Below are 11,968 nucleotides of genomic sequence, written 5' to 3'. Positions count from 1 at the left end.
GTAAACGTCCCGCAGAGAGCTGGTGCCATTGCCCTGACTCCTAACCTTGAGAAGGCCCCAATGAACAGCACAAGATTTGCTGAACACAGGGGATAAACAAAGCTCCAATGGCACACCTGCACCCTTCCTTAGTACAGATCAACCTTAGCAATCAAGTTTACTTTTAATCTGATGAGGTTTGTGTTGTGCAGCCAACAGAACGCTGATGTCTGTCTTGATTGATAGATTTATTGATGAGCCTGATTGAGTCACTGAGCAGCTAAATTCCATTTGAAAGGGGGGATATTTTTAGCATGCTTGTCTGGCTTTTCAATCCATACTAACTGCCCCGAGATACAAAGAGAAAAGGGGGCAGCAATTGAAAAAGCACATTTTTTTTAAAGCCTGTGCTGTAGGGAGTTTATAGGCCAGGGTACAAGTGAAAAGTCAGAATCTGTATTAACTTAAACTAGTAAAATGTACAAAACAAGAACCAGCTTTTTCAACATTTTCTGGAAGGAGACTGGGCTTATAAAGTTGAATTATATTAACCCAAAAGATACATACTAAAAAAAAAAAGAAAGCTTCAGTGTAAGGTTCAAATGTATCTTTCATCTGTGTGCTTACTGTCTCAGTGTGTTCATTTAACACCCTAATGTGTGTGCATTGTGTGCAAACCTGGATGTTTGTGCTTTCATAGGAAATCCAAATAATTCAAATGGAAGAGGTTAAACTAATACAAAGTAGTATGAGGAAACATTGTCACAAATTCCTTTGTGAATGAGTTCAAACTGTGAGATTGTCAATCAAGGTTATTTAACTTCACTTTAAACGCCTGTCATGTCCCCTCTGCAAAAAATGCTGAACGCAGATAGACTTAACAAAGCAAAGCTTGTCATGTCTTTTTTCTTTTTTTCTGTGAACATCATTTGTTGTGTTGCTATCGAATTACTACTAATGAGGAACCACACAGTTGTGAATGCCCCCTTGTTATGTAAGAGATTAGACATGCTCGAATGCCACAATAGGGGCCACAGAGGGCAACGCCTCCAATACAACCTGTACTATATTTAACCTGGGATTAAAATCCGGTTATAATGAGTTTTCTTCCTCTTTTTTTTTTGGGGGGGGGGGGGGGGGGGGGGGGGGGGGGGGGGGGGGGGGGGGGGTGTTGAAACTGCACCTACAGTTTCTCTGGAGCAGTTAAGTGAGTACACCTTTTTTTTTCATTTTCAAATAAAGGTCTGTAGAAAACATGGTTCAAGGAATCACAACTACAAAAAAAAAATCTTTCTACTTCTTACATCATATATTTTATTCACAGCGAAGGTATTTTTTGTTCTATCATTATGACTTGGCATTTCCGCTAACACAGCGTGATACCCCAGCATGGCTCTCTTTCATAACACGGCAGAGAAAGAAGGAAGAAAATATATCCATCCAAGAGGAAAGAACCTTCTCTATGCATTTATTTGACTCTCTATCCATTTGTAGTAATTTACCCTCCCTCTATAACCCTGTGAGTAGCACTGCACTCATTGTTTTACTGCAGAAAAGTGGATGACATAAGCATCATTTTTTGGCAGTTGACCATGTTACATTAATTCTGGAGCGCAGCCAAAGGGGTGACTGTGATATATTTCACTGCTGTGTTTGCCGTATCCGCGGTAGCTGCAGCGCACAGAGAAAGCATGTTACTGCCCACAGAGCTGTCGAAGGGAAAGTAATACCCTTTATTTACTAAGATAAGGCACATTAGTAATTCTTTCCACAGTTGAATCATCCTAAATGGGATTTTTCTTCCCTTTTCTCCACAATTAATGCTATATTCCACACTTCCAGCTGTATTGTATAAGATGAGAAAAGACCATTTCACTTGTTATTAGGCCTCAGTGCTCCAGTTTGTTAGCTTAGCAAGTAAATTAATGCTTCTTTACAGACTATCAACTAAAGAGAGGAGAGAGGAACATATATTGACCAGTTAACAGTATAGATGTACCCCTTGAGGTTAAAGTCAGGGGCTGGAATACTTTGAGAAAACACAGCTCTAATTGGTCTCGAGGGCTTTTGCAAGTAAACAGGAACACAGACTTGAATGTTCATTTGTCCAAACAAGCTAATTACTAGCTTAGCAGCGAGTACCCTTGCATAAAGGGGCTCCTACAGTGATATCTTTTTTGTTGTTATCCTTTTTAACCTCTTTGTATTGTTCTATATCGACTTGATAAGAAAGATGATGAGTCATAATGAAAGAATTCCACCCTCACACACACTGCAGACACCTGATGAACTGAAAAATTTTTTCAACACGTACCGTAGCATACTTCAAACCCCATTGCGTCACTTTAACGCATTGCGGGAGTGGTATGCATGGCCCGTACCCTTTTGCCCCAACTCATCGCAACCCAACACCACCCCGATGACCCCTGGGATGTTTTATTTTCATCCATATTTTTAGATATCCCATTTGGCTTTGCACTATTCTGTGAGAATGAACACCTGCTGCGAACGTCTTCAAATACAAAAGCACAAGTATGAAAAGAACATAAAGTCACGGTGACTTAATATTACAAATTTAATCCAAATATTCCACCAATGACCTAACTCCTCAGAAGTGTTCCAGTATGCTTCAACCTTGCAGAGAGCCATATGTCTCCCTCTAGGTACAACTCAGTGCCCTTGCACTTTTTTCCTCCCCAACACGCGCACATTTAAAGAAATCCTCCTGGGTTATTGGCCGGTCATGTGGCTCAACCTTTTAGCAGTTGTCTGTGTCAGCAGCATGCTGCACACTCGCTAACGTTCGCTGCTGTGTGTGCAGATGGAAACCCGAGGGAGATCAGCTTTAAAACATGACTGGGACTGCAACAGCAGCAGACTTCATTGTTAAGTGCTGATAAAGGCCACAGTATGCTCTGTTTTAGACCCAGCTGGGTCAGAGTGAAAACATATAAAGTCAAATGTGAAGTTTGTCTCACTTTGTGCACCTGTTGAACACCAAAAAAAACAGCACGTTCTCATCTTATCAGGAAGATGTCACTCCACTCTAAGATTCCTATCGCGTGTTTGTTTGCTGCTAAAAATGTCCCAATTTGATTTCTAACAGTCTCCAGCATGCAGTCAACTAAATTCACTGATGCTCTTATCCCTTATGCATGTAATGTTTATTCTCTTGCACCAATATTTGGAAGATGTTTTATATCTGCAAGTTTCTCTCAGTATGGAACAGTCGTTCTAATCACTTGACCACCATATTGTCCAGAGCAAACTGTACACCACACAGTCTATTATCCATTGCCCAGCGCCTGCTGTGCCATCTCATGCCAAAGCTAACACGCCTGAGGGGAAACTGGTTACATTTAGAGACTAATAATCGAACAGTCTGGCTCCCCTACCCCCCTAGCCTGCAGTCTGTTGCCAATAATATTTCCGTCGCTACATTTTGATAATGGCTACAATCAAAGTTCAAAGAGAGTTCATTCCTGCCCTTGATAAACACTGCTCAATATTTACTGTGGTACTTGGCAGAGCTGTTGGCACCGTCGGAGGCTTCACACAGTTTCCTGTGGAGGCAGTTCAATGGGGCCCAAAAAAGGGAGGGGCCGAAGCATATTCCAAAGAGGTGCTGAAGCTGGATTGAGACACAAGCATGAAGGAAACCTGGAAGCAAAGATGATGTAATAAAGTGGGACTGTTGTGTTCTTGTCTTTGAAGTCATTAAAACGTTGGGAATCAGAGAAATCATTATGATAACAAAGCAATTTGATTAATCATTAATTGACCATAGAAATGTGAAAAACCATAGCATGCTAACTTGATGACATTATCTACAGCTGCATGCAGAAGAACATGATCTGTCCTAAATTGTAAATTATATTTTGTTTCCTCAGAAGCTTGAAATGGCTAACAAGCATTATGGAATGTACTCTTCTTTTTGCAGAGTTAACATGGGTAACCAGCTGTACACCATTTGTTAAGTCTGATGGCTAACTATCTATCAGTCTGATCTGTTAGCTGCAGCCTGTTATCTCGGAGATAAATATCTAAGTATTGTAGTAATAAATACACAGACAGAGTGTGCACAGCTCATTAAGTCGTTCTCCCATCAATCCCACCCTATTGCCTGGGCATTGCCTAAAGGTGAGAAACACATCAGTAAAGCAGCTTGTGTCAGTGAAGTAGATTTGATTTGTCAGGCGGTGTAACCTTGAGGCGTGTTACAGTGGCTCACATGTATCTTTGGCCTCTCACACAATGCTATGCTTTGCATATGACAAGAACAAGCAGGAGAAGCATCAGTCACCTAAGTGAGCCTTCAGACCAACTCACTGTGAAATCATGACCGGGGGGGCTTGATATGGATGATATTATAGATTTTTTCATCTCCATCCCCAAAAAAGGAAACATCTAAAATTTTATCAACAATTCTAGAGGCAGAAAAGGAAATTCAAACATGACAAATTGGAAAAAATAACATGGACTGCGTGCAATTTCACACCAATTTATTTGGCAAAAAAATTGGTTCTGCAAGATAAAATACTCTTATGCACATTAATATACATCAAATTCCATTTGTTCAATTGGTGTGACGGCCTTCTGTACAAGGGTGATCATTCAGTGCAGAACTTAACAGCCCTTAAAACATTTATCTGCAAACATTTAAACTTGAACCTGCAAGGCTGGCCGGGATGCTTTCTTTGACCCTGGCTTTGCTCTGACTGAAACATCACCTCTCTCAGCTTAACCTCTGTTGTCTCAACAAACTTGTAGACATCATCTCCGAGTGACTTTGTAAGAGGTCTAAAGGTCATCTGACTCAGGGATAAGCACAGGCTCAAGAGACACAGTTGGAAGAGAGACTGGATCGCCCGCTGACACCCACCCCAGAGCAGATCTGTTGAAGGAGGGTCGATTGACGTCCGTGTCTGCCTGGAGCTCGGGCTGGTCGGGAAGGGGTTCCAACTTTAAAAGCTTGATGGAGGCAGGTTTGGGTGCTTTGTTGAAGCCACCAAATGGAGTTGCCACCCTGCATGCAACAGAATCAAAGTCTTCACTGTAGCTGTCTTGTGCTATTTAAATTATAAAATTTATAAATGAAATTTATATCTTGGAATTTGAAAGTAATATAATTTGTTGACTCATTATACTGTATGGAACAATTCCATACTGTTGTTTCTCTGAATTTGTAATTTTTAACAAATGTCATTTTATTAATGACTCCCTGTTTACCTGTACGGTTGTTAGTTACCTGTTGAAACTTTTGTAGCCTGGTAGGTCTGACTGCGGCTCAGGCGCAGGCAAGCAGGTGACGAAAGTGTCAGCCAAGGCTGGGTCGCTGATGATGGCCTGCTCCCAGGGGGAGTGGTAGGACTTTGGCACAGCTGTGCTGTTAAACTTCTCTGGAGGGACTTCTTTCAAAGGACTTCCATACCCTGGAAGGGTGTGCAAAACAAACAGTGATTGAAAATAACCTCTTCTGTGTTGAATATTTTTTTCCAAAACCATAGTCTGGTTTTAGGGTTTTAGTATTACATCATTTTGTTTTTTGCAATGAAATGTTAAACTTCTTGCTGGAAAGTAAAACAGGGCATGACAAATGTGTAGTATTTAGAAGGAAAATGATGAAGTATCACAATCTCTGAATCATGAGGTAAAACTTGTTATCTGGAGATTTTCAGGAAGAAGTATTACATGAAATCCAAGAAACACCTTATAGTCACAATGATTGTATGGTCATTTTAGTTAAAATGCAACAATCAACAACTTTGAAACAATGTGTTATGTTAGAGAGAAAAAGAAAAAGAAAAAACAAGATCCATGCGAAAGTGACATTACCCAAACTGATAAAGAAAGTCATATCACTACAAATGCTATTATTTGTGTGTAACTCATTTCAAGCAGTCCGAGTAGGCAAAACAGCATGACCTTGCACTTGTTTTTTTTTTCCTTTAGCCCCTTATCCCTTATTAATGTTCACAGCTAAGAAAATTAAGGGACAGCTTCCCTGTGTTCCTGAGAATGTGGATGCCTGCATACATGTCTCCCCGCTTACTCCATGTGTTTTGATGGGAGAGGCCTTTCCAAAGCACTATCCTTCAAACCTAGCGCTTCACTCAGGGGGGGGGGGGGGATTGCAAGCTCAGGCATTACATAACACGGGGCGTCGTGTCACGTCCTAACCTCTCACAATGAACAATCCCCCTTCCTGGGTTTATGTTCTGCCCTGAGGAGGAAGCAGGAGAGTCCAAACAGACCTGCGGACAGTTTTTTTTTGTTTCTTTCTCTATCTATTACAAAACGTTGCGTAAAAGATTTTTGGAAGCAAGTGGAATATTGTTTGCGTGGTTGGATGTTCGGCTGAGTTGATGTATTCTTGTGGGAAAGGACTGTCACACACCCAGTTCTGTGAGGAGATGTAAGAGGGACTCCAGAAAGCACGAAAAAGGACAGAATGAGAACCTGGCTTTTTGCACATCAAGGGGTTTTTCTAAAATGTTAAAATATGGAAACATTCCAAAATATAGTCTTATAAAGACAGATATATTTGATATTTTACTGCTATCTAAAAATGGAAAAAACACAAACTGTAATCTGCAAATAAAAAGCAATAAAGACTTTTGATATATAAGTCTTCAATGTATATACCTTAACCTAGTGAAAGGCATTTGCTCCAAGTGCAGGGAGTGGATGAGTGCACTATTTTAAGGCTTCTCACCATTTGATACCAAATGCACTTTGGCCTGATTTCTGCTACAGCTGGAGTGACTTCATTCAGACATTGAAGGGTGGTGTCCGGTCCTGAACTCCAAAAAGAACACCCAACCCCCCCCTGCTCAGACATATGCTCATCCCGAACAGCATCGGTTTTGAGTCAGTCGGACAGAATTAAGACATGAGGGAGGATGTGAGTGCTAAGCTGATGGTATCAGTGGCACAAGAGGCAAACAGGAAATACTTCCCATGGATAAAACTCAACCAGTTTGGGGAAAGATGTCCAGAGCTGATTGTGACAAAGAAATTGTAAAGAGAAAAAAAAAACAGCTGGGGAATAAATGAAAGAAATGAAGGTATGTGGAGGAGTAGGCTTGAAACAAAGGTATGGGAGGAAGATTTAAAGACTGGGGAAGAGAAATGTGTAATCATTTTCTGTCTGAGGCCAGCAAATTCCAGGCAAGAGACAAAGGTTTCCCCGCATGATCAAAGACTGTGTGAGCACAAACAATGAGAAGCAGTTGAATCCTTATCACAACACAGCACATCCAGCAGGAGCAGGAACATTTCTTTGAGCTGTATCGTACATTAGATCTATTGGTCTACACCCAAAAAAAAGTGAGGAGAAAAAAAAAGCAGACACAGAGACTAAGTAAGGTCAGTGAGTTTAACTAGTTGGTTATTTCAGACGTCATTGGTACATTGTATCACTGGTGTTACATACCCGGGGCGATACTGTCAGGATTTGGCACAACTCTTGGATCTGGTGGCGTTTGTTCTGCTTCCAAGTTGTTCTCAGCAACGGGACAATCTCCTGTGTTCCCGTTTTCAATTTGAGAGACCATTGTGTCCTGAAAAAGAAAGATCACAGTGGTGAGTTGATTTTTAAAAGAATAGTTGCAAAAACGTTGGCATGTCTTGGGACTGACAGCGAGTCCTCGAAGAGGAGAGAAGCTTTTAAACAGCCACAGCAGAAGAGCTGTGCCCAATTGCCTTTGAAATCGATTTTCTTTTTCCGAGTGCTTCAATCCCACATTTGCACATTTTGGCCTCTTTCATCACATTTGTGGATTTTTCAGCAAACAGTAAAGAAACGAAGTAGGCATCCAGTGGGCGTCATGATTTGGGTCAAGGGTAATATTTTTTTCTTCTGTTTTGGTCTCAACCATCTCCTTACTGAGAATGTTTGACAATTGCGCTGCTTCATGCTCCACTTTGCAGCGCAGAACCTGCAAACATCTGTAAGGTAGGCAGAGGTTTATCAAAGCCTTCTCAATGTAGCTAAACATCAAAATAAAACAGATATAAAGACATGAATTATTCAAAAATGTTTTATGAGGTGAATTGCAGATCAAAGTACGACTGTGCATTTATCAAAACTACTGCATTTATCCAATCCTGCTTTAGAGACCGTTTTTGAAAAATGGATGATGTCATTTGCATGCATATTAAAAAGTGCCAGAGAAGCACTGGAGATCTCTGTTTTTTTTCATGTGGGGTCAAAGCACTTAACCTGGATAATCTTTTTACATGTTTTCCTGTGGCAACAACAAGCAGAGGAATTGTCTGTGTAGAAAACTTTTCTTCAACATGAGAGACACTGCTTTTTGTAAGGCTGGGAAGGAATAAAACTGCAGCCATAGCAGCCAGCTTTCATCCCTCTGAAAGATATTTATGATGACTTACTCCAGAACTTCCTCAGGAAATGTTGACAACTTGAAACAAAATCCCTCCGTTGCCTCGAGCAATAAACAAAACAGAGATATTTGAGTCGCACTCACTTCAAAGATGAGGAGAAAAAACTTCCCTCGAGCATGATAACTATTCAATATGTAGACTTAAAGGGTGCAATTCAGAGTACACAAAGGCAAAACTGAATGAAGAGTATATCACTAGTGTTGCTAATTAATGAGATAAAACTGTGTTGCTTTATCTTGATTTGATTTTACTGAAGGCTTGGGTAAACAACTGTTAATGTGTGACCAGACCAAGTTTAGATAAGTACTGCTGGGGAAATAAAACGCTGACTTGGCAAACTGCCCGTTCATACACAAAAGGGACATTAATAAAACTACTTATGACCAGCTGGACAACTTTAACAACTGTGCCAGTCCATGTCTTCAGCATGGGTCAAGTAAACACTCCAAGCACCTAATCTTTTCCACATATACGCTGTCAGGATGTAAGGTATTGTGCGAATGTTTTCAATGTGATGGAGGGAAATATGTGTTGCGAATGGATGACTGTGTGTTAATAAAGCTACAATAACCGTTTGTTTTTGTTTTTTTTGCCACACTGGGCCATGATTATTTGCTTTCTTGCTGAGAGCTGTCAGAGCCAGGTTAGCTGTCGTCCCCCTGAACCTATTCTTCATCCTAAACTAAGCTACACGTAGCCTCCAGACAACAGCTTTGCAGAAGGCTTTATGACGAGGGAGTTTTTCTGGGAAATATGTTATTAACTTAGTTGCTATTTCCCGCCTTATCCAGTTTTGATTCTAAGCTAAACTGTGGCTTATAGACTCTAGCTCTTTTGGTCCACATAAAGCCTTATGATTTTAAATCAGGAAATCTGTTTCTTCAATTCTTTGCTGAAAATTGAGGAAGCCAGGATAGCGATTCCAGTCATAAACAAATCTAAACTAACCCAAACACCCATAGCAAAAATGCAGACAAGATTTAGGCTACTTGATATGATGTAATGCCTTTCCATTGTACGTAATTCATCATGATTATGCATCAGAGTGTCTGCTTACATTGAGAGGCTTGTTGTTTTTAATCTGGATGCTCTCAAATGTGTACTTTTCTGAGCGTCTCTGGCGCATTTTGAAGAGACGAGCACCCCGATTGGAGGCCAAGGATAGCTCCTCCAGCATGATGTCCTTAGGCATGTTCACTTTCTTCCCAAGATCCATCTCCATATCTGGACACAGGAGACAAAAAGTAAAGACCTACCATCTATTATTTGGCTATTTAACTAATGCTTAAAGTGCCTCCTGCAAATGAAGAGCTTGCATACGCACATTATTTTTTTTAATTGATCTGATTTTTTTTCTCTCTCCAATCAAACCTTGTTGGACACAAATTATATTCACACACGCATAAACACCCTGCTGCAAAGAAGAAGAAGAAAAAAAAGCTCTCTACATGGATTGCTGACTTGGTATTCCTGCCAATATGATGAACGAGGAATTATCTCCCCGCGTAATCCACTCATGCCTGGTGCTTGTTTTTGTGGTTAGCGCTGCGTGCTAGCTACTGCATGCTGATCATGGAGACGTCACAGGCCTATATCCAAGTGTGAGTCTCATAATTTGCCAGAATATCTCTCAGCTGTCAGTAGCCTTCAGGACCTCCCTATCCCAGGCCACTCAGTTGTCCTGACCCTGAAATAGCTTGTTCAAAGGACAACGACAAAGGGATTAGTTACTTTGGCCCATAAAAGTATTCATTTGCGTATTTATAGACAGGGTCATAGAAGGGAGGGTTGAAGACTGCTCTCCTGGCATATGGCGGGCTCATACCTTTTTTTCTAAGTGAATCTGGCAGGGTCCAGAGCATGTGCGTTTACAGTAAAACTTATACCCCTGAGAATAAACGTGTACTGTAAGTTACAGTGTTATATCAAAGGGATGAAAGGAGACGGATGTGAGAAGTAGAAGAGAAGGCGCGAATCAAACAGAAGCAAGGGAACGATGCAACTAGAGAAAGAGAGAGAAACTGAGATCTCACAGGGATTAGGATGCAAGGAAGTGAAGAGTAAATAATACAGCTACCTTCCAGGGCTTGAACCTCCCTGCAGATTGCTGCGGCCTGCATTTGCCTCTCCCTGGTCGTCATGGTGGAGAATTGTGACATGGCTGCCCCTGGGGAGCCATGAGCAAAGAAAGAAGTCACAGGAGACAGCGCACATCAGTGCAGCCTTTTCAAACATACAAGAAGACACAAAAGCAAGACAACAAGGCAGCGTGTTTGCCATCGATTGGCCAACATTGACCACACACACCTTACACAAAGACGCACTGAAGCAGACGGAATTTATTGGGGCAGTGAAAAGGGCAAAGTTAGCACATCCCTTTAAATAACCTTGGGCGGTTAAACGCCAAGCACATGCTCTTCAGACATGGCAACCAGCTGTGTCAGGGTTCTGGGAATCAATATGTTTGAAATTACACAAGTGGACTGAAAGGCCACAGAATGGCAACATGGTGCAGTCAGAGCATACACGTGAGACAGAGCATGAAATAGCACGGTGGAAAGTTTGAAATGGAGCATAACACAACTGTTTCATCCCAATATTTTCACAAAGTGTCTTGATGGAACAAAGAAGTGTTTCACAGCAAGTCATGAAGGCTGCCCACCATGCAAATCACTCCACCATTTGTAACACTTGTTCCATATCAGAAGAGGTGCAGCAAGTTTAAATTTAGCGGCAGAAAATTTACTTCAGGATTGTGGCTTGTGCATACTTGCTGCTGCACGGATATTCTCTTCTAATGAATGTCAAGCAGACAGAAATTGAACATAAATAAATTAATCAAAAATGGAAGCAAATAAATATATGAAACAAATCTGGGGGATTTACAGGGCAATGTAGAAAAAACAAGATTTGGCGTTACTGAGAATCATGCTTGATTTAAAGTGCAAGTGTCCCATTAGATGTAGACAGCCCACCTGTGTAGAGCCCAACTGATGGCTTACCTGTCCTCAAGGTCCCTCAGGAGGGAGTCTTAAGCTCTGCCTCTCCCCGCAGTATAAGAAGTCAAAAAGGTAAGAGTCAAGAGGGTCGGACTAGACAGAACGACCTGTGTGGTTTTGGCACTCCTGAGCACTGGGGCTTGTCGAGGGGTGGGCGGATGGGCAGAGGGGGCTGCAGCCTGACCGAACTGACAGAGTGACTGCATGTTGTCTGTTGTCATTGGTATTTAGTGCACAAGCAGAGGGTAGACTAAATATAGATCCCTGCCACTACAGCTCGCTTTGCCCTATGCCTATCTCTCTCTCCCTGCTACTGTTATTATAGTTGCTGAGGAAGATCTATCAGATATTCCAGCCCACGTGTACTTATGTCTAGCCTCAAGCTGCTTGTGCCGTTACCATGGTATGCAGAGACATGCAATCATTCACCTAATTTAGTGTTAAATGATCATTTGTGTTTAAAAGTGTCGAGACCTTTTTTGTAAGGGAGCAGAAATAGTTGACTTAAATATATTGATAAGTTATGAAAAGTAAATCTAAAATAAATTGATGGTTGCAATAGCTAAACTTAAGGAATTCAG

At 41.3% G+C, this 11,968-nt stretch overlaps 1 protein-coding gene across 1 annotated transcript; it reads right to left on the bottom strand.

Annotated features, from left to right (window-relative positions):
* Positions 1 to 4,460: 4,460 nt before the first annotated feature.
* myoz2a (myozenin 2a) lies at positions 4,461 to 11,616 on the bottom strand. Its single transcript, XM_079370781.1, has 6 exons — positions 11,391 to 11,616; positions 10,466 to 10,555; positions 9,446 to 9,612; positions 7,415 to 7,541; positions 5,228 to 5,411; positions 4,461 to 5,005 (listed from the first exon to the last, which is right to left on the bottom strand). The coding sequence occupies exons 2-6, from the start codon at positions 10,545 to 10,547 to the stop codon at positions 4,780 to 4,782; spliced, it is 786 nt and encodes a 261-aa protein (XP_079226907.1). The 5' UTR covers positions 10,548 to 10,555; positions 11,391 to 11,616; the 3' UTR covers positions 4,461 to 4,779.
* Positions 11,617 to 11,968: the final 352 nt, after the last annotated feature.

Source organism: Symphodus melops (genome assembly GCF_947650265.1).
Source record: "Symphodus melops genome assembly, chromosome: 20".
NCBI classification, from domain to species: Eukaryota; Metazoa; Chordata; class Actinopteri; order Labriformes; family Labridae; genus Symphodus; species Symphodus melops.
The sequence above is the reverse complement of the archived record's forward strand: the minus strand, read 5'-3'. Positions and strand labels throughout refer to the sequence as shown.